This window comes from Aquarana catesbeiana, linkage group LG02 (genome assembly GCF_042186555.1).
Source record: "Aquarana catesbeiana isolate 2022-GZ linkage group LG02, ASM4218655v1, whole genome shotgun sequence".
In the NCBI taxonomy this organism is placed as follows: domain Eukaryota; kingdom Metazoa; phylum Chordata; class Amphibia; order Anura; family Ranidae; genus Aquarana; species Aquarana catesbeiana.
In genome coordinates, this window is record NC_133325.1 from 195,652,847 (window position 1) to 195,680,799 (window position 27,953).

Consider the following 27,953-nt stretch of genomic DNA (forward strand, 5'->3'; position numbering starts at 1 on the left):
GATTTCCGCCCGACAAGCGGATTTAACTTCTTCAATGAGGAGTTTAAAGTCCTCCTTGGTAGGTATGGCTTGGAGACAGTCCTGCCAGGAAGTAGGCTGCTGCATGCATGGGCTGTGTCCCATGTGAAATTGGGGGTAGCATGGAGGAGAGGATTCCCTGTGTAGCGCTGGGGGGAGCATGGGATCCTGTGAGTCCTGGGGCTGCGTCTGGGGTGCCTGCAAGTCTCCCCAGGAAGGCCTCTGCTTAGGAGGAGGGGGGTGGGCCCCCACCAGAGCATCCACAGGGGTCCTGCTTGGTGAACAGGCCACCTGGGCATATGATTTGGCTTGATCTGTCCCCTGTTCCACCGGTCTGAAGGCACCCTGACGCACATGCCTTTGTGGCTGGGGGGAGCTCGGGGGGGGGGCCGTGCACTTGCTGGGGACTAAATCTTCCGTGGTGTGCCCTTAGTCCCTGATCACAGCTCCAATCGCCCTCCGGTTCTGGCAGTGGGGGAAAATCACCCGATTGGAGAGAGGGAGTAGGAGAAGTCGCTCCCCCCTGGGGCAAGTAGGGGTCTGTTAATGAGCGCAGTAGTTGCGGAAAGGCCTCTGAGCACTGTGTATAGGAGGGTGCAGTGCGGCCTAGTGTGATGTCCCGCGGTGTGCTCCGGGATACCTCGTGTGCGGAGAGAGATGGGGGAGGACTCACCGCTGTGGTTTCCTGGTCGGTCAGCCCATCCATCTCCTGAGTCTGTCCCGCTGTAGCGTGGGGTGTAGATGGAGCCGCCGAAGGCTGCCGTCGTTGCAGTCTCGTGGCGGAGGAGGAGGCTGTCGGCGCCATCTTGTCCCGCTCGTCCTCCGACATGGAGGGCCGGTTAAAGTATGTCCGGATGGTCGTAGCGGAGCCGGATGGAGGCTGGGACGAACCCCGGGTCCTAGAGGATCTGGTCCTTCTGCTTCCTCCCATATATCGAGGCTGAAAATCCCCCTTTTCAGGCCGTTAAGCTGCGGGCTGGAGGAGAGCTATATGTACTTCTTATCTTGAGCGCTGGATAAGTGACCCTGTTTGCTTTTACTTATTGTACAACTGTCAAAACTTTTAATAGTTGTTACTGAAACATGAGGTGAGGGGAAATTGTCCTGTAGGGACGTTTTCCAGTGACAACCGTCTAAGGCCCCTTTCACAGTGGCGCAATTTGTCCTGAGACTTGGGACTGCAAAGTCACATGACAAGTCGTACACCATGATTTCCGATGAGTACCGTTCATATCTGTGTGACTTCAAGTCGCGGTGACTTCAAAGGAGTCCCTGCACTACTTTGGTCTGGCTTCGATATGACTTGAGGTCCATAGACCTCAAGGTTACACAGGCATTGCTTCAAGTTGAGTAAAAGTCGCGTGGCAAAGTCGTGGCAAAGTCGCGTGACTTTCAGGTCGTACAAGTGTGAAAGGAGCCTAAGAGATGATTACCCATGACTTTAGAGACATCTCCTGTCACCACTCATTGTGTGTTGTGGAGCACAAAGAAAAGGGAAATTTCCACAATGATGCACAGAGGCCCTAAACATCCCTTTGCTACTCTAACTAAACTGATAAATACTTATTGCTATAGACACACTTTAAAGCTGAAGTTTAGGTATAATCTTTATTGCATAGTTATATTGGTTTAAATTTGACCAATGTTAGTATTTACATATCATATGCTGTGGAAGCTGAAAATCACTGTAGTAGTTGTCACTTCTATGGTGATCACCATACTCTTCAAGGTCATGAGCTGGGAGGCTCAGGCTCGGCTCCACTGCCATTCACGAAGCACTCCATATTTTTAATAAAGGAGTACGAGTTGTTCTCTGATTGGGCGATTAATACAATTATTTTTAACAATGTATTAATGACAAAACTGCATTAATGTGTTTTATATCTATGTAGAGTTCAGCAATAATATCACAACGCTGAAGTTACTTGCTAGGATTGACTCTCACCACTAGCTATTTTAAAATACCTTGTCGTTTTAGTTATATGCCCTCATAGTGCCAGGTTATGTCACCTTTGTAACTGTTACAACGTTGTGTTCCATAACCAGCACAGGACTTCAAGAGAAGACTATGTTGCTAAATCCTGTTATAAAAAAACATGATTGGGTAATCATGAGCATATGTAGTGTCTTAAAAGAGAAGTTTGGCATTTTTTTTTTTTCAAGAATCATACTTGCCTAGATGGATGCAGCATCGGTCCGATGCTGCATCTGTTCCCTGCCGCCTCTAAGACTGAGCGATCAAACACCGCTGATTGCTCGGTTATCAGTGCTCCATGAGCACAGTGATCCACAGGAGAAGTACAGACAAACAAGCTTTGATTGTACTTTTCCTTTAAGTGAAATGTTTAAACAAAAATAGCCGTTATACTTTAATTTGATCTATTTTGCCCATAAAAATTTATTGAAGAAACCTAAATTGTTCATACAATTTAATTATGTGTACACCATAACTTGGTTGTATATATTTTATTGTTTCAAAGGAAATGTAGAGTGGTCTTGTATATATTTTCTTTCTACATTATGTTCAGGGTTAAAAGAAGAATCATATGTTTAAAAATATGTTTTATTTTTTATTTTAAATTTTAGATTTTATATATATTAGTTTGTATTTTAATACAGCCAACAGTTGGAGCTCTGTGCTTCTTTACACATGTTTACAGGCTGTCCTTAGCTCCTCCACTGAAAAAAAGACTGTCTTTCACAGGGTTTAGTAACTCACAGTGCAGTTAACATTTAATATACTAAATGAGTGAGAGCAATAACATGTCCCCCACTCCCCCCTCCCCTCACAGAGGTCTATATGAAGTTTCAATCACAGATAGTCAGAAAGTAAACAGCTTCTGTTGTGCAGTGTGTTTAGAAAGTCCATACTCTCTGGGAATCCTGTGTCATGGGTATAACTTACATACACTGCCCTACCTACACTGACCTACCTACACTGATGGTAGTGACCTACCTACACTGACCTACCTACACTGACAGTAGTGACCTACCTACACTGACCTACCTACACTGACCTACATACACTGATAGTAGTGACCTACCTACACTGACCTACATACACTGACCTACATACACTGACGGTAGTGACCTACCTACACTGACCTACCTACACTGATGTAATGACATACCTACACTGACCTACCTACACTGATGGTAGTGACCTACCTACACTGACCTACATACACTGATGGTAGTGACCTACCTACACTGACCTACATACACTAACCTACCTACACTGACCTACATACACTGACAGTAGTGACCTACCTACACTGACCTGCCTACACTGATGGTAGTGACCTACCTACACTGACCTACCTACACTGACCTACATACACTGACCTACCTACACTGACCTACATACACTGACGGTGGTGATCTACCTACACTGACCTGCCTACACTGATGGTAGTGACCCACCTACACTGACCTACCTACACTGACCTACATACACTGATGGTAGTGACCTACCTACACTGGCCTACATACACTGACCTACCTACACTGACCTACATACACTGATGGTAGTGACCTACCTACACTGACCTACATACACTGATGGTAGTGACCTACCTACACTGACCTACATACACTAACCTACCTACACTGACCTACATACACTGACCTACATACACTGACAGTAGTGACCTACCTACACTGACCTGCCTATACTGATGGTAGTGACCTACCTACACTGACCTACCTACACTGACCTACATACACTGACCTACCTACACTGACCTACATACACTGACCTACATACACTGACGGTAGTGACCTACCTACACTGACCTGCCTACACTGATGGTAGTGACCTACCTACACTGACCTACCTACACTGACCTACATACACTGATGGTAGTGACCTACCTACACTGACCTACATACACTGACCTACCTACACTGACCTACCTAGACTGATGGTAGTGACCTACCTACACTGACTTACCTACACTGACCTACATACACTGACCTAACTACACTGACGATAGTGACCTACCTACACTGACCTACATACACTGACCTACCTACAATGACATTTACATACAGTGACCTACCTGACCCACATACACTGACATTTACATACACTGTCTGACCTGCCTCATCTGTGGTGTGCGGTGTCATAGCAGCCAGGCAGTCAGTCAGAGGAGGAGGAGGACCCGAGGAGGAGAGGAGAGCGGCCCGCCTGAGCGCAGAGCGGGGATGTGGCGCGGCCATTGTAATTCCCGCCTTCTGGAGCCTGCAGCACCTATGATGGACGTCACACGTCTCGCGGTCCCAGCATTGGACCAGGGGGACATCCATCATAGGCGTTGCAGGCTCCAGAAGGCGGGACCTGCTATGGCACTCGGCCAAACTCAGCGGCGCTCGGGATCAGATCGGTCCCAGCGCTCGCCGCTCGGGGCTTTCAGTTGTGAGCTGCATGCCTGAGGCTTGGGGCTTTTCGGGGGCACATTCGGGGCTTCAGTCAAGTCTAGCCACCCCCTCCCGACACCACTGCCTCTGGGGCACATTTATTAACACAATTGTATCTAATTTCAGATGAGCATTTTGCTTACAAATATGTTTAATTCTTGGTCTGTTTTGCAACCAAAAAACTGTTGTAATTTTGTGTGACAACCAAATAGCGACTGTCTTCCCCTTTTCTCTGTTGTGCCATAACTTTATTTTAATCTCAGAACTGTTGCAGAACTTAGATGTGGTATAGAACTTTTAAAAAACACGCGTTGATGTGTTTATTTTTATAGTGGCTAATTTAGTACACAAAGTACAGTACAGTACAGTACAGCTCTAGGTAGGGCCAGGGGTACGACGGTTCTTTGGCTGAGTCTTGGTCTAGCATTTCCAAGCAGTCGTTGATTTTGCCAAACTTACATCTCTCCAGACCTCCCAACTGCCTCCCTCTATCTTCCATTGATCTACAAGCATTACCATCTGCTCATTTAGGCCTCCCATTTCTTGGGCCCCAGTACACATGCCAGCCCACTGTGAGTCTGAACTCTCAGAATTCAGCTGGGCTGTTGGGTATTTGAAGGGGGATATTTCCCTCCCCCTTCATTCCTGTTTGCCGCGTCTGGTTTGGTACCCATTGGTGGACAGGATCGGTGGGAGACCGCAGGCCCCAACTCTCCTTATTTTAACTTGATTTTTTGGAGGCATACATGTACTTCTTTGGCTATTACAATACATTATACTTCCTGTGAAAACCCCTGATGAAGGAGACCACAGTTCATCTCTGAAACGTCGTTGATTTTAGGAATATGTATCACGCCGTTTGGCCTCTTGTTTGTACTATTTAATGCATCCTTTCTTTTTTATTCTTTGATCTATATGTATTGAATAAACTTTATACTTTTTTACATTTACCTATATTGTTTTGATAGTGCCTTTAAATTCACACCCCCAGGGGGGGTCCCCTATTTCTATATATTTGGGATGCGGCACACCTTTATTTTTCTTATAGTTTGTTTCGGATAATCCTTTTTCATAGTTTTTAAGGTTGAATTTCCTAGCTAAATAATCTTTTTGTTTTTTCAGATCTTAATAAGTTTTAGTCTGGGTCCTGGTGCCTGTAGGCTTTGTAGAGCTTTAGGTAGGGTAAAAACTGTCCTAGATTCCCATCTTACCAGTTAGCCAGGCCTCACTAAAGCCTAGTACACACTGCAAGTTCTTTGGTTGAATGAAAAAAGAAAACCTGGCAGCTCAGGTTGGAACCACTGTACTAACTATCTAATGTTAGTACAGCAATCTCCCCTGCTGTGCTATGCTGTTCTGACAGGGGGATGGCCCTGACTCCGACAGGGTCCTGAACGGGGGGCGTTTGGCAAACCTTTTTTGGTTGTGACCCTTTGACAGAAGCTGGCTGAAAGGCTGGCTTCTGTCTGACCAGCTGCAGTACACACGGGCCGAAAGTCCTGTGTGTACTAGGCTTTAGTCTCAGCTGCCCTTGGGCTCTCTTTCATTCTTTCTGCCACAGGAGCCTGCTGCTGGGTAGAAAGGCTGACTACTAGCAGAATGCTAAAAGGTACCAGAACTGCCTCTTTGTTTTGGGGAACCCAATAGGGTGGCACCCAATTATTTAGGAGCTGGCATAAGTTTAGATTTATGACTTGCCATACAAAGCCCACCTGCAATGAAACTAAAGTGCATTTGTTTTCTATCTTGCCTATTAAAAAATCAGGACTGGATGGTTCCTGATGTCCCTGTTTCATGCATAGTTTACCACTGCCATTGAGCCTCTCCCTTTTACAGCAGAAAACATGATAAAAGGGAGCTTAAGCCACACACAATCAGAATATCGTTAAAAAATACCGCTTTCATAGGGATCGTACAATAATCTGATTGTTAGTACATAGCTTTCGTACAAAGTTTTTCCGAAGGGAAACATGAACATTTTTCTTGTATGATACCAGATTTGACAATTTTCGTTTAATCAGTACACTTTTCATCTATATACAATACAAATACATGACACCAACATTTTTATTCTGTCGTACGAAAATTTTTGTACTTTAGCAACCTTTTCGTTTTTGATATGGAGACTAGCATGCAAAAAAAAACCAGACGATCATTCATCCGATAATCTCATCGCGTGTACTAGGATTTAGGCTTCAAAGTGAACCTGTAATGTTTCTATCTGATAAACTAACTTTAATGTTTACAGACTCTTAATTTTTTTTTGTTGTTAATTTTACTTTTAGATTGTTCTGTGGAAGCCTGATTCACCTGAACACATAGAAAAGAACAAAGAAGTTCATTTCTATGTAAATGCATCCATTGTGGAAGATGTAAAATTTCAGTTGAAGGAATCTGCAATCACATACACGTAAGTCATGAGCAGCTTCTATGTGAGCCACTTTACATATCAGTCTCAATGAATCCTAACAAGCTAATATCTGTCCTAGAGTATTGGTTCAGAATGCCCAGGAGCTCATTGATCAACAAACATACAATGACACTACTGGCCAACGCGGTTCCGTCTCCTACTATGAGCAATATCATTCACTAGAAGATGTAAGTCCTATTCCTAGATTTTCTAATCACTCCAAATCACACCAAAATAAATTGTGATGTCAGAAACTTTTAAAGAATGTGTGTTGGAAATTGAAAAGTAATTGTGGACAGAGACTATAATCTGTGATATTTTACAATAGGGAAAAAAGTGAACAGACATATTTGTTAAAAAAAATAAAAGTTTAGCTACAAATAAAAACAAAAAATCACCACAAGGGAGATAATGTACAGTTAGCAAAATGTGTCCCTTGTGTTGACTCTTCTCCCCCCCCCCCTCCACCATCTCCCCACCCCTACCATCATAATTTGCAGGTGGGGAGCTGTTAATACAGCATGCATACAAGGGGCTGTCAGGAGCTCTTATCAAGAGACCCCGACTATGCCCACCCTTTCCTCCCATATCCTACTGCCATTCATAGAAGCAGTACTACCTGGGGGTCCTAGTAGATGATAGGCTCAGCAATGGCAGGCAATGCCAAGCTGCTGCTAACAAAGCAAACAGAATAATGGCATGCATTAAAAGGGGGATCAACTCCAGAGATAAAACGATAATTCTCCCGCTCTACAAGACTCTGGTCCGGCCGCACCTAGAGTATGCGGTCCAGTTCTGGGCACCAGTCCTCAGGAAGGATGTACTGGAAATGGAGCGAGTACAAAGAAGGGCAACAAAGCTAATAAAGGGTCTGGAGGATCTTAGTTATGAGGAAAGTTTGCGAGCACTGAACTTATTCTCTCTGGAGAAGAGACGCTTGAGAGGGGATATGATTTCAGTTTACAAATACCGTACTGGTGACCCCACAATAGGGATAAAACTTTTTCGCAGAAGAGAGTTTAACAAGACTCGTGGCCACTCATTAAAATTAGAAGAAAAGAGGTTTAACCTTAAACTACGTAGAGGGTTCTTTACTGTAAGAGCGGCAAGGATGTGGAATTCCCTTCCACAGGCGGTGGTCTCAGCGGGGAGCATTGATAGCTTCAAGAAACTATTAGATAAGCACCTGAATGACCACAACATACAGGGATATACAATGCAATACTGACATATAATCACACACATAGGTTGGACTTGATGGACTTGTGTCTTTTTTTCAACCTCACCTACTATGTAACTATGTAACTATGTAACTATGTACAGCTAGTGTGAACGAGAAGTTATGTCCCTTGTGCTGGTTTTTCAGTTTTTATTTTTAGCTCAACTTGGGCATTGGCTTTACATAACATAATAGAAAACACACTATGCTAAACATTTATTTCAGACCAAGTCTACTTAGGTCTATTTTTAAAGTCATTACGTTTTCACTATACTTGTAGTGATCATGGGAAAAAAATAACAATAATTTTAAAACAGTATACAAAAATAGGTGGAAAAAATAGGCAGCTCTAGATATCAAATAACTGGACATAAATTATTGCATTAATTATGATTTATCAGTAAGCATGCTTTTCCTTTCCTTTTTTTTCTAGATATATTACTGGATGGAGCAAATGACAGAGAAAAATCCCGATATGTTAGAGAGAATTAACATTGGAAGTTCATATGAAAAGCGTCCACTCTATGTACTAAAGGTATATATACAAATACAATTGTAAACAACAACCCAATGAAAGCACCTCATTGTTCTGAAAAGATGAATAGTGAATATCTATTTTTTGGCAATAAAGGACCATTTTTACGAAAACAAATATTGTATTTGGATCACTGCATGCAGTTAAAACATATAATGGTAATTTATAGAATGTTAAATCTAGTTTAGCTTCACATGCCTTATCCACTTACAACAGTCATCTTCAATTTCAATGGTTTAAAACAATGGCTGTGGTTTAAACCCCTTACAGTTTTATTAAACCACTGTCACATTTGCTGGTCAACCTGGCTTGTGTGTAACTGTGGAAAAAAAATTTCTTTTTATTAAACCTAAAAGCAAACATTCATCATCAGTGGTGGCCCATCCATGCAGGGCGTCCCCCTAATCCATGCGCCCAGGCCCTGTATCTACATGCAGGGCGCAGAATGCATGGATTCCAATGGTTTTGTTTTTTACACACCTGATGGGGTGGGGGGGGGGGGGGGGTAGGGGTTGGTAAGTGTGGGGATGGCCAATCGACCGCACGGGGGGTTGGCGGTGGAATGTCTTGTGTTTGCCGTCCCCACCCCAAAATATACAGCAACAGCAGCCACTGTTTATTATACTGCAGCTTACCAATTCTTTGATGTGGTGGCAGCATTTGTTTTCCTTTTTAAGCTGTCTTTCTTATATTTTCACCTGGTGCTGCCAGTAAGTCTGTTGTTTTTTTAACAGAAAAAGATGTGCTACAAATGTAGCAGTTAGAGGGTTGAGACAAACCATTTAACACTGACATGGGTACTTACAATGATCAAATTTTATTTATTTATGTAAGGAAAGGAAAAAAGTGTTGCTGTAGCTGCTTAAACCTGTTAGCTAGAGTTCACCTTTCGTTTGAGGATGCCCCACAGATGCTCAATACGGTTTAGGTCTGGAGACATGCTTGGCCAGTCCATCACTTTTACCCTCAGCTTCTTTAGCAAGGCAGTGGTCATCTTGGAGGTGTGTTTGGGGTTATTATCATGTTGGAATACTGCCCTGCGGCCCAGTCTCCGCAGGGAGCGGATCATGCTCTGCTTCAGTACATGTTGGCATTCATGGTTCCCTCAATGAACTGTAGCTCCCCAGTGCAGGCAGCACTTATGCAGCCCCAGACCATGACACTCCCACCACCATGCTTGACTGTAGGCAAGACACACTTGTCTTTGTACTCCTCACTTGGTTGCCACCACACACACACTTGATACCATCTGAACCAAATAAGTTTATCTTGGTCTCATCAGACCACAGGACATGGTTCCAGTAATCCATGTCCTTAGTCTGCTTGTCTTCAGCAAACTGTTTTCAGGCTTTCTTGTGCATCATCTTTAGAAGAGGCTTCCTTCTGGGACAACAGCCATGCAGACCAATTTGATGCAGTGTGCGTCGTATGGTCTGAGCACTGACAGGCTAACCCCTCACCACTTCAACCTCTGCAGCAATGCTGGAAGCACTCATACGTCTATTTCCCAAAGACAGCCTCTGGATATGACGCTGAGCACGTGCACTCAACTTCTTTGGTCGACCATGGCGAGGCCTGCTCTGAGTGGAACCTGTCCTGTTAAACCGCTATATGGTCTTGGCCACCATGCTGCAGCTCAGTTCCAGGGTCTTGCCAATCTTCTTATAGCCTAGGCCATCTTTATGTACAATTCTTTTTTTCAGATCCTCAGAGAGTTCTTTGCCGTGAGGTGCCATGGTGAACTTCCAGTGACCAGTATGAGAGAGTGAGAGCAATAACACCAAATTTAACACACCTGCTCCCTATTCACACCTGAGACCTTGTAACACTAATGAGTCACATGACATCGGGGAGGGGATAATGGCTAATTGGGCCGAGTTTGGACATTTTCACTTAGGGGTGTACTCACTTTTGTTGCCAGTGGTTTAGACATTAATGACTGTGTGTTGAGTTATTTTGAGGGGACAGCAAATTTACACTGTTATACAAGCTGTACACTCACTACTTTACATTGTAGCAAAGTGTAATTTCTTCAGTGTTGTCACATGAAAAGATATAATAAAATATTTACAAAAATGTGAGGGGTGTACTCACTTTTGTGAAATACTGTATATCCGGTATATACATCACTCAATTTCTCCTCCTGCACATCTCTTCCTTTCTACTGAGTATCACTCCATACTCCTCCTGCACATCGCTTTCTCTCTTTTCCTCTCCAGACTAGCTAGCATTGATTTGGTAGGCCTAACACTGGCTCAGCTAGCTCCAAAGCAAGTGCCATTTACAGGCAGGGACCCCAGGCCCATATGGTGTAGCAAATAGAAAAGTCAGAGTGCTAGCTGTCCCTGTGACTACTGCTCCCAGCACCACCTCTTCAGGCACTGCCAGCCCTCCTGGCTGCAGCTGCCCCTTTCCACTGCCCTTGCCACCCCAATCCTCCAGACTGGCTCTGCACCCATCACAGACTGGTCCACAACAGTCCTCTCAGGCGTGCCTCCCCAGTAATCCTGATTGTGTGCACACTCACCAGCTCTCCTGGCTGTCTCAGTGGAACTCCTGGAGTCTTGCCCGGCAGTGTTCCCCTGCTGTCCTCTCTTGCTCCTCCTGTGCCTCCTGTCCAGGACACCTCCACGCTTCCTTGGAGGGCCCCGTCCGCACCCGAGCCCAGGCCCAAGGTCACCCCCCCCCACCCAGACTGGGGAGCTTCCTCAAGGGCCCCGACAGCCTAACACTCCATCTCCATTCTTCCACCTGATCAACTCCTCCCCAGCTAGGCTGACTCTGGGTATTTAGGGAGGCCTGCCCCCTGTCAATCCAAGTTGGAAATTGGTCAGGGCTCCTTAGAACACCCCAGGTGGCTCCAACTCCAGCCTCTCTTTCTATAAAATACTGGAACATTCTAGAAAGAAGTAGGAGATCTTAGTGATGCCACCTGTCAATCACCCAGCACTTACTCTGAGCCACTCCCAACCCAGATCACAAAACACACCCAGGCTTGGCTACCAGCCAAGCCTGGAAATTGACATGCACTAGAAAAAACCCTACACTAATTTCCTAGCACACTAGAGAGCGCTACACAAGGTTTTAGAATCTTTTTAAAGCCATTCCGCGTTTATGCATACGTTTATCATAAGTAGTTTCACTTTATTGATGCCAATGTATTTTTATTATATTTTAGCTATCTGGGAAAGATACGAATACAACAAATGCCATATGGATTGACTGTGGAATACATGCAAGGGAATGGATCTCTCCTGCCTTCTGCTTGTGGTTCATTGGCCATGTGAGTAAAAGCTAGGCACTGAAACTTTTAGGGCTTGTTCAAACTATGTGTAGTGAAAAGCTTTTATAAAGGTAAGATTACCTGGTTTAGGAAACAAGCACACAGGCTTTTTGTACTGGTGTTCTTTTTTGCTAGACTGCAGTAGAAAGAGAATTTGGCAGAAGCTTACAATAGGGCTGTCTTGAAAAGAACCTGTGATAATAGACATAACAAGCAAATACATAAATGAAAGGGGTGGTGGAGAAAAATAATGCAACAAATCACAAATACAAAGTGTCCAATAAATTTACATAAACTCAGTGAATGAGTAACCAAACACCAGGGGGCCCTGGAAAATGTGAAAAAATATATATACAGGTGTGTGAGTTATAGTCCAACCAAGGCTGATCTTCTAGTGAAGAGTGGTGAAGACCTGAACACTGTTAGATATGGTGGACATCAAAGATATTGCATCATCAATAATAAAGAAGTGCGTGTGCCCTTACCGGAACGGGTGGACTCCTAGGTCAGCGACATGGAGTCATACAGACATGGTGCCCTGAGGCCGCATGGCAGCAGGTGACAGGGGGGGCAATCTGGTGCACTCCACTCTCTGGGAAGAACTTAGAGCTCACATGTTCTCTGATTATATAGGCCAAGCTCAGTATTCCCAGGGGCACCTCCCCTGTAATTGTCTGAGACTGCTACACACTCATGCTGCCTTTTTGTCTAGCTCCCACCCATGTTCCAGAAAGCTCTACTAGTTTCTAGAAGGCGGGAGGAGCCCCTAGGCAAACCTAACAGTACCAGAACACCATGAGCAGTCCTAACTAATTAATTGCAGCATTCTGTTCAGAATACTGAAGATAGATTTGCCTCTAGCCCCATCGTTAGGCGGAAGAGCAAATTAGACTAATCTAACTATTTACATCCTAGCACCTATACTAAGAGGGTGCTACATAAAGATAAGGATCACAGCCCTGGAACTTTAACTACTTCCTCTACAACTTACAAGGTAAAGTCCCCAGCCCCACCTCCCAAACCAGGGTTGATAAAATCTTTGATTTTTTTTCTCCTTGTCCAGCCTACCCAAATTATACCCTCTATTAAAACCCAAACTATTTACCATTACACATGAGCCACTCCAAGAAACTATACACCAGGCAGGTGCCACTAAACTTGCTCAGATGACCTGACCATACAATAGTAAAAGACTTTACTCCCCCATATGCTTTTCATTCTCACCAAAGCTTTTAGCTCCTAAACTCACAACTCCCACTTTTACCAGGACTCACTAAGGACTCACATTACAGTTATCCTTAAAGAAGGGAAAGACCCTTCCTCTTGTGACAGTTAGCATCCCATCACTCCTCTAAACATACTTCTGACAATTGTGACAAAATCCGAGGCCACTTAACTCCTCCCCCACATCTCAGAATTCATTAGCTCAGGCCAAGTTGGCTTTTTTTCCTTCCTGTAAGACCCGTGAGAAAAGTTATCAAAATGCTCAGCCTAACATATTCATATGGCAACTCCGGTACCCAGGTCTCCTGCTTTTGACCAACACCAGAAAAACCAAAACCTTTGATAGGGTAAACTGGCAATTTATAGAAGCCATACTAAAACACACTGGTCTGGGGGATAACATATAGCACTAGATTATACAGCATTTCGTGAAGGTCAAGAAGGAAAGAAGGAAAGGGTTAAGTTATGTGTGATCAGTTCCTGGGCTTTTTGGTTTATGCCATCACATCTGTGGTATAAAAAGAGGTAAGGCTGAGGTCCAATGCGCTTGGCTTAGCTTAGCTTGCGGTCTTGGCCCGCACTGTGAAGAGGGACTACTGGCCTTGTAGTCTGTTGGAGGCACCAGGGCTGGGAAACATCCAAGCACAGGAGGTGCCACAATGGACTACTGTCTTGCAGAGGTATGCCTGGGCAGCCATACAGCTATAGTTAGTGTTAGGGATTGGACTCTGTTCATATTGGACTGTAATGTTGGAATCTCTTCAGTAAAGTTGCATCAACTGTTCTAAGCCTGGTCTGAAGTTATTAAAGGGGTGCATGTGGGTTCTGGCATATCAAAACAACCAGGGTCTGTAGAGCACAAAGACATATGAAGTAACACCACTACAGAAGGTTATCTAAGCAAGACAAGAAAGAGGAGTGTAGTTGCTAAGAGTATCCAAGCATAAGTTCAAGACACAAAGCAACCAGTCATTAGGCGTGGTACCTGGTAAAGGTGACAGGTCCTCCAGTAGTGAGTGGGTCGATGTTCTGGCTCCCTACCACATGAGGTCCATGCTATATGCATGGCGGGACCCCATTCTGCTACTGGGAGTGAGGTAACAGAGGTATGCTGGACTAGTGGAGTGGGTGCAGGATCAGCATGTCCCTCCTAATGCAACATCTACCAAGTTACAGTGTGTAGTGACATGGCACAAGACACTTCACAGAGGGACTCTGTATGTTTTTTTACTGCACACAGTGACGGCTCATCTCTAAGTCGGGAAACTGCCTTAATGTTAGATTTACCACCTGACCACAGTCCCCGCCTGGTCCTGGGCATCTGCGCAAAAGGTACCCCCTTGAGCAGGATGAAGTAGGCCCCACCCACATGCTTCTACTTGGTCTCAACCTGCTACTGGACCATGGCTTGCTCACCTCCTGGTGCTGTGATCCTGAGGACCTCCACCTGGCACTACCATACAGCGAAATACATCTCTGTCATCAGGAGCTCTTGGAGAAATCTGGTTAGTGCTTAGACTCTGCGCCTTGGATGAGCCCACGTCATCCGCCAGGAGGACTTGCTTGTGCATTTATCCTGCTGGTTTCTGTGTGCCCCTTTCCACTGCTATAGCTACTGACCTCCAAGCCTGACCCCTGACAGTGACAAACATTTAAGTGCAATTAAAACTGAACCTTCAATCCATCTTCTTCACTAGTTTGCCCACTCTATGTTCCATTCTGCTTTGTCCTCACAAAATTCACTCTTCCCACCTTCACCACTTCATCCACTCTACCTTTTGTCCAGTTCCATTCAGGAGATGTGGTGGATACCCTCCACCATGGCTAGTATGCAGACAGTTTTTCCAGTGGCACTCAACCCACTGCATCTATGCCAACTCCTTCATCATCACAAAGTTTACCTCCAATTGCAGCTGGATTCAACTTGATACATTTCAATTACCCCCTTGCTCAGGCAAAACATTTTCAGAAGGAGACAAAATACTTTAACATACTTATGGTTGGTGGGAAAAACTATGTTTAACCTCTTGCTTACTGGGCATTTAAACCCCCCTCCTGCCCAGACCAATTTTTATCTTTCAGCGCTGTCACACTTTGAATGATGGCGCCGCCTTTGAGAACGTCCAATGACAAAACACGTAAGGCGGGGCTACGCTTTCACGTCATACCCAACATGGAAGTAGGGAGCTTGGAGCGCACCCTGCGGATCAGCTCTTCCTACATGTTAGACAGTGTAGTCTGTTCAGCTTCTCCACGCTTGTTGGTGGGGAAGCTTTTTTTTAATTTATTTATTTTAATAAAGCTATTTTAATTACTACACTATGGGAGCCCTTCTTTCCTTCATATGAGGACCCAAATGTGGAGTGATCGCATGGCACTGATGAGCTGCACTGATAGGCACAGCTAAGGTGACACTGATCGGCACTGATAAGATGGCACTGATGGGCCCTGATGGGTGGCACTGATGAGTGGCACTCATGGGCACTGGTGGGCACTGGTAGGTGGTATCGATATGCAGCACTGGTGATGAGGCACTGATTGGTGACATTTATAGGTGGCACTGTGGGCACTGATAATTGACACTGTGGCACTGATAGGTGACGCTGTGGGCACTGATGGGTGGTACTGTGGGCACTGGTAGGTGGCACTGCTGGGCACTGGTAGGTAGCACAGGTGGGCACAGAAGCCTCTGCAGAGGCTCTCCACGATCGGGACTGATGTCACTCTCACAGCCGCCGGTGATTGGCTACAAGCATGAGGAAAAAAAATAGCCGATTACCGGCTCTGTTTACATCACATTTGGAGAAAGAGATATAGCCCCAAGGATAATGCGGACACAGAGGAAATATGAATTGGGGTACACCTTAGTTATGTAAAAATCTATTCACTTTATTAATACAAAATATAAAAAAATATAGAAATGAGGGTGTACAGCGATTGTAAAAACAATGATATATCACAATTGGGAATAAAAATAGCCGCTAGACTAAGATCACCAACATGTTTCGGAGGACAAAAAGAGTTAAACTGGTTAAACTGTCCAATGACAATGGACACACAGGTCAGGTGTGTTTAACGTCTCATCAGTACACAGTGTTAGAAGGGAGAGCTGTTGGAAGAATCCCCCCTCCCTCCAATGTAATACACATCCTGTGATCCAAGGCAGACAAACATAATAGAACATTGGAATACAGCCCCACCCAAAACTAGCACAGCAAACAGTACACAACACAATGAGACAGCACACATTATATATATACACACATATACAGCATTGAGTCTCTGACTAGCACAGATCATAGTGGGGTTCTCATTTACCCTGTGCCCCTATTAGTGACTCCCATCACAATGGCATATCCAGGGTCCCCAGAGTCTGTGTGTCTTGGGGGACATGGACCTGAATCTAAAGTAACGCCACCTCCAGGGTCCCCAGGCATACAGCTCACAAAGAGCATCGCCCCCCCAAATGCCAGGGCCCATAATCGGTTTGCAGGAGGCTGGCATTCAGTTCCCTTCAAAAGCCTCTTTTCCGGCTAGGTCTGTCACATTTCTCCCCTTTCGGCAGGAGACTAACACAGGAGGAGACCCCAGACGGGTTGACTCTGAAGTTAGTCAGTAGTTCCAGTCCCCCAATGCCGGTATCCACAAAGTACCCCAAATAAATTGTTCCAAACAGAGAATTACTCGCCCAGCCAACCTTTGCATCTCTCAGAGAACATGCCCGCCGCTGGGGAGAGGCCTGGACTGGCCCTTCTCCCGGGAGTCTTTTCAGCCGCTGGAGAGAAGACAGGGTGACTGGGCTCACTCCGTCACGCTGTTGGGGATCTGGGCCGACCGCCCAGCATCCCTGGGGTATACAAGTGGAGACTGAAGTCCCATCCACTTTTGGTAGGTGAAAATCCCCCAGTGCTTGCAAAAGGATGGCTGAAATCCTCCTGTCCCAGTGCCGCTCCAATTTTTGGGGTTGTGTCAGTGAAGACCGAAGTCCCTTCCACTACCACAGGAACTCCCTCTTCTGTTAGGTGAGGGCAGAGGCTTGCAGCACTCTGCTCTGTTGAAAGCTCTTCTGCTGGATTGGTGGCATCATTCTTGGGTGCCATATGCTGCTGAGAAGAGACCGTCTCCTTCTCACCCTGGGCCTCCGGAACCGCCGCAGGTGTAGGGCAGAGGTCTTGGACCCTCTGTCCGGTGGCCAAGGCTTCAGCTGGGGAAGTTCCTTGTAACTCCACAGATACTGCTGTTGGTGCTGGGCAGAGCATACTGAAGCCCAGCCTTAACACCAGCTCCCCCACTGGAGGCTCACCCGGCTGTTCCTCCCCAGCAGAAAAGTCCATCAAATCCCCTGTGTCTGCAACTGGTGTCTGGGGATAGAAGTTCACAATCTCATGTCCGTGGAACCCAGAAGATGCCATCAGTGCTGGGCAGAGGTTAGCAGAACTCTGCCCTGTTGTCAGCACTTCAGCTTTGGAGACGGCAATCTCTGTAGTTTCCACTGCTGATTCTCTGGCATGCTGCTGAACGCATTCTAGCAGTTTCCTGTATGCCCTTTCCAGATGCTGTTTCTTCCTTAGCAAATAGTCTAGATCAGGTTTAAGCTCTGAGACCCCTGCAAGTCTGAACATAGCCTCTCTGTATTCTCGGAGGTCCTCCAGGGTAGGTTCCCCTTCATCGCCATACACAAAACAATCTGAAAGGCTCTCCCACAGCAATCCAGGGCCACCAAAGTCATATCCCTCCGGAGAACATTCTGTTCTCTCCCCTAAATATTCCTCCTCCACGTGCCATTGCAGAGCCCGATACCGATTGTCCAGCTCTATTTCTTTCTGGACCAGCCTGTCCAACTCAGTCACCCATTGCTCCTGGGGCCGCTCTCCCAGGAATTGCATCCGTAACTCCCGTTGTTCACTGGCCTGCTGCTCTGGGGTTGGAAAGCACTTGCCCTGTTGTGTTGCAGCAACCTGGAGGGATATAATCCAGTGTCTTACCCGGATCTTCTGCCAGAGCTCCAGGTATTCATCCACAGACACAGTCCTGGGGATTGCTGAAAGGATGATCCGCAGCAGCCCCGGGAACTTTGATGCCAGATCCATATCTCCACTGGGGTGACTGAAGTCTGCTATGCTGGGCCTTTCGGTTATATTGGGTCTTTCAGCTCTATCCATTTCGACAAGTTCTGAGATAATGTCCCTCTTCTTACGGTTGTTGGCAGGTCGGCTCCGGTTCTCCAGTAAGTCCTTGAGGGAAGAGAGCTTTAGCCGTCCATACTGTGCTTCCATTGTCCTGTGTCCTCTTGTAGCTGTCCTTCTGGGCTGTGGGAATGATCCCGCTGCTAGCCACCAGTGTAACGACACCCCGAGTATGAAAGGGGTTAAAGTCGTTTAGGACATTCCATACCCAAACACAAAGGCAGCTACCGAACACTCCAATCAGCCGAACAAGGAACCCATACAAATAATCCAGCCCAAAAACGAGACAAGGCTCTGTCTTCAGGTTTTCAGCAGGAATCAACACATTTATTATAACACATGGACACAACAGATAAAATAACTCAGAGACACTTTCCCCCCACCCTTGGAAAAGAGGGCGGGTTAAACTGTCCAATGACAATGGACACACAGGTCAGGTGTGTTTAACGTCTCATCAGTACACAGTGTTAGAAGGGAGAGCTGTTGGAAGAATCCCCCCTCCCTCCAATGCAATATACATCCTGTGATCCAAGGCAGACAAACATAATAGAACATTGGAATACAGCCCCACCCAAAACTAGCACAGCAAACAGTACACAACACAATGAGACAGCACACATTATATATACACACATATACAGCATTGAGTCTCTGACTAGCACAGATCATAGTGGGGTTCTCATTCACCCTGTGCCACTATTAGCGACTCCCATAACAATGGCATATCCAGGGTCCCCAGAGTCTGTGTGTCTTGGGGGACATGGACCTGAATCTAAAGTAACGCCACCTCCAGGGTCCCCAGGCATACAGCTCACAAAGAGCATTGTCCCCCCAAATGCCAGGGCCCATAATCGGTTTGCAGGAGGCCTCTTTTCCAGCTAGGTCTGTCACATATATTTTTCCTTCTTCAGGGTTAAATAGAAAAGCAGGCTATTCCATTTCTATTGAGAAAAAAACTGTGAATAATATATCAGTATTTAGAGTAAATGGTTTACAAACAACAGATTTAAGCATAGTAATAGTATGGCACATGCAAAAAATATCTTTCGTACTTACAAATGTATGTTCAAATCTTGAAACAATGCACATCAGTGGATGAAATGTCCAGCCAGGGGTATTTGCTCTGCTGTGCCCCGCAGTTGAATTCATATGATTTGGGGTGTGATATGAAATCAATCCTATGTATATAGGATGCAGGCTAGGTCAAATATAGCTGTAAAACGTGGGGATAGGTGCGATGATTGTCCTAAAGCAGTCCAACAATGCTCACAGGGATACCCAAAAGCAATGGAGATGAGTATCTATTAGGGATGTGAAAAAGTTGGCCATAAGGACAGGACATATAGTGACCCATAAGATGTAAGATGACAATTTGCCAAAAACAACATGGCAAGGGTTTAGACATTAGTACAAAGTTTGCATTACCTGTGATGCTGGTATCAAACAAGCTCACAGAAGTCCCTGGCATTTCCTGGCTGTGCAGCAATTAATGCTGTTAACAGCAGGAATATATACGTCCAGAGACCATGGGGGATCAATTAAGGGAATTAGTGATTTAATTGTTTAAAAAATGGGGAGGAGGGGGCGAAAAACAGGCACTAGGGGTCCTCAGCTGACGACCCCCCAGAACATCTGACACGCTGCGGCAGTCCCCATACCCGTTTCCTACAGGTATCCCCTGGCCAATGTGGCATCTGGCGTCACCGCGTCTAGTGCAGTGACGTCAGACATCAACACGGCCGCCGACACGGAGGTGGGCGGGTACACAAGGCGCTGGAAATGCCTAGTGCGCCTGTGCAGAAAACTACTGTCTCCACAGGAGCATCCGCCGATGCAACCCTGAATAGGGAGCTGCCCCAAAGGTGGCACGGAGTGCCACAAATGGGGCCCCCCATGTCAGTGAGCCTCGGTGGACCACCAAGAACAAATCACCTCAATCCCCATAAGAAATAATAGACATGTAGGCACAGCGGGATTTTTACAGAGGCCGTCGGTTAACATCTAGACAGATGAGTCTATTGTTTATACAATATCTGTAACAGATAACACAGATAATAATAAGCTGCATATGATACAATATAACATTTGTTTGTAGTAACAATAGGCAAGAGGACCTACAGAATTAGAATACAATAAAAATACATGTGCTCAATTATATGTAAAAAACATACTGTCAATATTAGGAAAAAGGGGGAGAGAAAACGGAAATGCGATTACATGTCTTTGTCAAAAGAAAGGAGAAGAAATAAGGAAAAAGAAAGAGGTGGCAGAGAAAACGGAAATGCAATTACATGTCTTTGTCAAAAGAACCTGAAGTAAAGCCTGGTAAAAAGGACCTGAAACTGAAGGCTTCGTTGAGGCCAGGGGACGAGATGGCATTGAGATGGAATATCCACCTAAGCTCCCGTTGAAGGAGACGTTTGTCAAGATCCCCTCCGCGTATGCCAGGGTGCACTCAATCCAATACCAATACTTGGATTTTGGGACAAATGCCATTATGAATTTGCAATACATGTCTTCCTAACGGTACATCAGGGTTGCTGATTTGCATAGCCCTGATATGACGATATAATCTTTGCCATAATTTTTGTACCGTCTTCCCCACATAAAAACAATTGCAACTGCATAGCAATAAATAGACAACTGCACTCGTCTGGCAATTAGAAAAATGTTTTGGCATAAAGTGCATTCCATTGGGCAAGTATATATTCCTCCTAGGATCCATGTATTTACAATATGCACAGGAACCACATGGGAATGTTCCCAGCGTCTTACATGGGTCCTCTCTCCTTGATCCCTGGAACTCACTTTTGACCAAAAGATCACCAAGAGAGGTGGCACGTCTGTTAAATTGGGGGCAGGTGGTACATATGGTCCCACAGCGGGATCAGATGTGAGGAGATGCCAATATTTTCTACGGATTTGTCTGATAGATGAATGATCACTAGAATATGTCGTAATGATCCGACTGTGAGTCTCTGGTGATTTATTTTTGGCACTCAACAGATCATGTCTATTTCTGTTATCTGCCCGATTAAAGGCTTTCTTAAGGCTCTTGTGGCTATATCCTCTTTCCAAAAGGCGCTTTTTCAGGTTATTAGCTTCTCGTTTGAAATCTGAGTGGTTGGAGCAGTTGCGCTTATTCCTTAAATATATGTACCTCACATACAGACATATCAGATAGTTCATCTCTGTCTTCTATGGCATCCTCCTGATCCTTCAAAAACAAACGTATGAGACAACCTAAAAGAGGACGGGATAATGATAATTCCTCCACATTAGGCACCAATAAACGCTCATCGAAACATTCCACTGATGCGTCCTCCTCAGTTGCCGGAAATGACCCAGCGCCACAAGAGGTTGTGGATACTGACGCTGGGTCAGAACCGACGGCTGGGATGAATGCATGCACCCTTACCACTCCCAAAATTCAAACTATGTTTTTCCCTAAGAATCAGGGAAACTTTCCCACTCTCACGCCTCGGCTGCCACTCTAGCACCCCCCCTCGTTACTAATCTCAACGTAGTCAATCTTTCTTCTCATCCTCTCACACAAGATGAAATCTTGGTTCTATCCAAGGGCCTTACCTTTGTTCCAACAAACAAAATGGATAAATTTGAAGTTATTAAAGATCTTCACTTATATACACGTAAGCTTCTTTTAAAAAGCATGTTCGATAAGACCAAACCCGAAACTAAGGGTTTTCGAACCCTAAGTGAAAGGCGAGCATTGGATAACCTTAACTCATTGCTTGAGGAGAGTGAACCTAAGGATCTCATTGACAATATCGACCTAGAAGCCCTCCTCACTGGTGCTACCACCTCGGGGGAAACTGCCCCCAAAAAGTCCTCTCTCAAGAAAACATCCTCACTATATCCTGCATCAAGTTCCAACCAGGGTGTATCTACCTTTCTAAAAATGAATTGCCAAAAAATTAAAAATCTAAAACCTACACCTCCTGTCTCGGATAACCTTACTAAAAATGAGAAGACTGCCCTCCAAAACTTGCTTAATAAACATGAAATTACTATGAAGACATCAGACAAAGGGGGAAATATAGTTTTGATGGACAATGACAAGTACAGTCATATGTGCATGAAAATCCTAAGTAATCGGGACTGGTAGCGTCCGGTCGGTCCCGATGTTGTTGAAGCATTTAAAAACAAATTTTATGCATTTGTGGATAAGGCATTTCAAAATAAGGTTATCTCTAGACAAACCCTTGACTTCATTCATACTTCCTATCCGAGATTGGCAACTTTCTACTCCCTCCCGAAGATCCACAAACATACCAGTGACCCCCCCGGGGAGACCCATAATTTCGGGCAATGGTGCCATCACTGAAAACCTGTCATGCCTTGTGGATGAGCACATTAGACCCTTTGTTCTCTCCATACCTTCTTATATACGTGATACCATTCACCTGCTACAAATAATTGAGGGTGTACAGATCTCAGAGGGATGTATTCTTGCCAGTATCGATGTGGAAGCTCTTTATAGTTCGATACCTCATTCCAAGGGGCTTGCCTGTATGCAAAAGGTCCTCTCACAGACTAGTCACCACGAAAGCTCTTTTAATGATTTCATATTACTATCCTTAGAATTTATTCTAAAACACAATGTTTTTTTCTTCGACGATTGACTCTTCCTCCAGGTGCAGGGCGTAGCCAGGGGCACTTGTTGTGCCCCTGGCTACGCCAATCTGTACCTGGGGGAATGGGAGCGAACCATTTTCTGTGACGAGGATCTCTCTATGTACCTGTGCCACATTGTTATGTGGCACAGGTACATAGATGACATCTTCGTGATCTGGGATGGACCTTCACAACTATTGGTTGATTGTCTGTCAGCTTTAAATCAAAATGAATTTAATCTCAAGTTCACCATGATTTCTGACCCTTCCAAGATTACTTTCTTGGATGTGGAAAAATTTAAGAATTAGACAAACATGCTATCTTGCAAATTGTACAGGAAAACTACTGCAGGCAACACCATCTTCTAGCTTCCATCCCAGACCCCTTATTCAATCCATCCCCTATGGACAATATTTAAGGATTAAGCGCAACTGCTCCAACCACTCAGATTTCAAACGAGAAGCTAATAACCTGAAAAAGCGCCTTTTGGAAAGAGGATATAGCCGCAAGAGCCTTAAGAAAGCCTTTAATCGGGCAGATAACAGAAATAGACATGATCTATTGAGTGCCAAAAATAAATCACCAGAGACTCACAGTCGGATCATTACCACATATTCTAGTGATCATTCATCTATCAGACAAATCTGTAGAAAATATTGGCATCTCCTCACATCTGATCCCACTGTGGGACCATATGTAACCCCTGCCCCCCAGTTTAACATACAGACGTGCCACCTCTCTTGGTGATCTTTTGGTCAAAAGTGAGTTGCAGGGATAAGGGAGAGGGGACCCATGTAAGACGCTGGGAACATTCACATGTGGTTCCTGTGCATATTGTAAATACATGGATCCTAGAAGGAATATATACTTGCCCAGTGGAATGCGCTTTATGCCAAAACATTTTTCTAATTGCCAGACGAGTGCAGTTGTCTATTTATTGCTATGCAGTTGCAATTGTTTTTATGTGGGGAAGACGGTACATAAATTATGGCAAAGATTATATCGTCACATCAGGGCTATGCAAACCAGCAACCCTGATGTACCGTTAGGAAGACATGTATTGCAAATTCATAATGGCATTTGTCCCAAAATCCAAGTATTGGTATTGGATCGAGTGCACCCTGGCACCCGCAGAGGGGATCTTGACAAACTTCTCCTTCAAAGGGAGCTTAGGTGGATATTCCATCTCAATGCCACCTCGCCCCGTGGCCTCAACGAGGCCTTCAGTTTCAGGTCCTTTTTACCAGGCTTTACTTCAGGTTCTTTTGACAAAGACATGTAATCGCATTTCCGTTTTCTCTGCCACCTCTTTCTTTTTCCTTTTTTCTTCTCCTTTCTTTTCCCCTCTCCCCCCTTTTTCCTAATATTGACAGTATGTTTTTTACATATAAATGAGCACATGTATTTTTATTGTATTCTAATTCTGTAGGTCCTCTTGCCTATTGTTACTACAAACAAATGTTATATTGTATCATATGCAGCTTATTATTATCTGTGTTATCTGTTACAGATATTGTATAAACAATAGACTCATCTGTCTAGATGTTAACCGACGGCCTCGGTAAAAATCTCGCTGTGTCTACATGTCTATTATTCCTTATGGGGATTGAGGTGATTTGTTCTTGGTGGTCCACCGAGGCTCCCCGACACGGGGGGCCCCATTTGTGGCATTCCGTGCCACCTTTGGGGCAGCTCCCTATTCAGGGTTGCATCGGCGGATGCTCCTGTGGAGACAGGCGCACTAGGCATTTCCAGCGCCTTGTGTACCCGCCCATCTCCGTGTCGGCGTCCGTGTTGATGTCTGACGTCACTGCGCTAGACGCGGTGACGCCGAATGCCGCATCGGCCGGGGGATACTTGTAGGAGACAGGTATGGGGACTGACGCGGCGTGTCAGATGTTCTGGGGAGTCGTCAGCTGACGACCCCCTCCTCCCCATTTTTTAAACAATTACATCACTAATTCCGTTAATTGACCCCTCCCTGGTCTCTGGGTGTATATATTCCTGCTGTTAACAGCATTAATTTCTGCACAGCCAGGAAATGCCAGTGACTTCTGTGAGCTTGTTTGATACCGGCATCACAGATAATGCAAACTTTGTACTAATGTCTGAACCCTTGCCACGTTGTTTTTGGCAAATTGTCATCTTACTTCTTATGGGTCACTATATGTCCTGTCCTTATGGCCAACTTTTTCACATCCCTAATAGATACTCGTCTCCATTGCTTTTGGGTATCCCTGTGAGCATTGTTGGACTGCTTTAGGACAATCATCACACCTATCCCCACGTATTACAGCTATATTTGACCTAGCCTGCATCCTATATACATAGGATTGATTTCATAGGACACCCCAAATCATATGAATTCAACTGCGGGGCACAGTAGAGCAAATACCCCTGGTCGGGCATTTCATCCACTGATGTGCATTGTTTCAAGATTTGAACATACATCTGTAAGTACGAAAGATATTTTTTGCATGTGCCATACTATTACTATGCTTAAATCTGTTGTTTGTAAACCATTTACTCTAAATACTGATATATTATTCACTGTTTTTTTCTCAATAGAAATGGAATAGCCTGCTTTTCTATTTAACCCTGAAGAAGGAAAAATATATATGTCAAAAACATTTCTTTTTGTCCTCCGAAACATGTTGGTGATCATCTTCTAGCGGCTATTTTTATTCCCAATTGTGATGTATCATTGTTTTTACAATCGCTGTACACCCTCATTTCTATATTTTTTTATATTTTGTATCAATAAAGTGAATAGATTTTTACATAACTAAGGTGTACCCCAATTCATATTTCCTCTGTGTCCGCATTATCCTTGGGGCTATATCTCTTTCTCCAAATTTTCTAATAGGATGTGACACAGAGTGTGGGGTTCCCCTATTTCCTGGTTGGTCTTCACCTCTCTCCTTTTCCATTTTCTCTGTTTACATCACATGATCAGCTGTCATTGACTGAAGCTGATCACGTGGTAAGGGGTCGGGAGTCTCATAGACTCGCTGAGCACAGAGCGCGCCGCGAACGCCCTGCAGGGGTGCGCAGTCCACTCAAGCACGGACGGATGTCTATGGATGCCCTCCTGGCAAATTAGGTCCGCGCTGTAGCCGTCTTTCGGCTATAGCGCGGACAGGAGGTGGTTAATAATAATCAGATTAAGGTACTACATTCCATATTTGCTTTCGACTGCACATTTTGAGACAGCTATGATTGTGTTGTGAAAGAGCTGGTGAACATAGACAGCTTTGCTTTACACATTGTCCTCCACAGGCATACTGAAACCTTCAACACACATTTTTTTGATAACCAACAGATACTTTTAAAGGCTGTCTATAACATATATCATATATATCAGAAAATAAACAAGTTCTGTCATTTACAGTCACATGTTTTTGTCTAGGCTGTCGGTTTCTATGGTGTGGACCTACAAATGACTAAACTTTTGCAATATACTAACTTCTATGTATTACCAGTGATGAACGTAGATGGTTACCACTATTCATGGACTACTGTAAGTATATTATTTGTCATAAAACAGTGTTTATTCTGGTAATGATCTTTGTTTATTTATAGATGTAACTTGCAGGTGCTCACCAGGCAAACCACCATTCCATCAGCTAGCCTCATTCCTTATACACCCTGTTCCAAATTATTATGCAAATTCTATTTCAGTGTCACAAAGATTAAATATTTTGTTTTTCATTTTAACTCATGGATGGCATTGTGTCTCAGGGCCCTTTTGATCACTGAAAACAATCTTGGACACCTGTGATAATTAGATTGCCAGGTGAGCCCAATTAAAGGAAAAACTACTAAAGGATGGTGTTCCGCATTATTAAGCAGAGCACCATTTTTAAGCAATATGGGGAAGAAAAAGGATCTCTCTGCTGCCAAAAAGAGTAAAATAGTTCAATGCCTTGGACGGGTATGAAAACATTAGATATTTCATGAAAACTTAAGCATGATCATTGCACTATTAAGAGATTTGTGGCTGATTCAGAGTTTGACGGGTTTCGTGCAGATAAAGGCACATTGAGGAAGATTTCTGCCAGATCCATGCATCGGTTCAAGAGAGCAGCTGCTAAAACACCATTACATAGTAGCAAACAGATATTTGAAGCTGCGGGTGCCTCTGGAGTCCCATAGACATCAAGGTGTAGAGTCCTCCAGAGTCTTGCAACTGTGCATAAACCTTCCATTCGGCCACCACTAACCAATGCTCACAAGCAGAAACAGCTGCATTGGGCAGAAAAATACATGAAGACTAGTTTTCAAACAGTCCTGTTCACTGATGAGTGCCGTGCAACCCTGGATGGTCCAGATGGATGGAGTAGTGGATGGTTGGTGGACGGCCACCCTGTTCCAACAAGGCTGCGACGTCAGCAAGGTGGTGGTGGAGTCATGTTTTGGGCTGGAATCATGGGAAGAGAGCTGGTCAGCCCCTTTAGAGTCCTAGAAGGTGTAAAGATGACCTATGCAAAGTATGTGGAGTTCATGACTGACCACTTCCATTACTGGTACAGAAGGAAGAACTATGCTTTCCGTAATAAAATCATCTTCATGCATGACAATGCACCATCTCATGCTGCAAAGAATACCTCTGTATCAATGGCTGCTATGGGGATAAAAGGAGAGAAAGTCTTGGTGTGGCCTCCATCCTCCCCTGACCTCAATCCTATTGAGAACCTTTGGAGCATCCTCAAGCAAAAGATCTATGAGGGTGGGAGGCAGTTTACATCCAAACAGCAGCTCCGGGAGGCTATTCTGACATCTTGCAAACAAATTCAAACAGAAACTGTCCAAAAACTCACATGTTCAATGGATGCATAGGACTCCTATCAAATAAGGGGTCCTATGTTAAAATGTAACGTGACCTGTTAAAATGTTTAAAAAGTTAAAATGTTGTTCAAAGTTTGATTGAAATAGCTTTTGATTTCAGTAAATATGCTGAAAACACAACAAATTACAATTTTCAGTTCTTTACAACCTATAACGTTTTTTTGAAACTTACTGTG

At 44.6% G+C, this 27,953-nt stretch overlaps 1 protein-coding gene across 3 annotated transcripts in view; it reads left to right on the plus strand.

Moving 5' to 3' along the window:
- Window positions 1–27,953, plus strand: part of CPB2 (carboxypeptidase B2) — a 78,444-nt gene that overhangs the window by 15,388 nt on the left and 35,103 nt on the right. For all 3 annotated transcript variants that reach the window (XM_073614148.1, XM_073614150.1, XM_073614149.1), the window contains exons 5-9: window positions 6,723–6,847; window positions 6,927–7,035; window positions 8,500–8,601; window positions 11,780–11,884; window positions 26,339–26,449. In XM_073614148.1, the coding sequence (XP_073470249.1) occupies window positions 6,723–6,847; window positions 6,927–7,035; window positions 8,500–8,601; window positions 11,780–11,884; window positions 26,339–26,449 (552 nt within the window). The remainder of the gene's footprint in view (window positions 1–6,722; window positions 6,848–6,926; window positions 7,036–8,499; window positions 8,602–11,779; window positions 11,885–26,338; window positions 26,450–27,953) is intronic.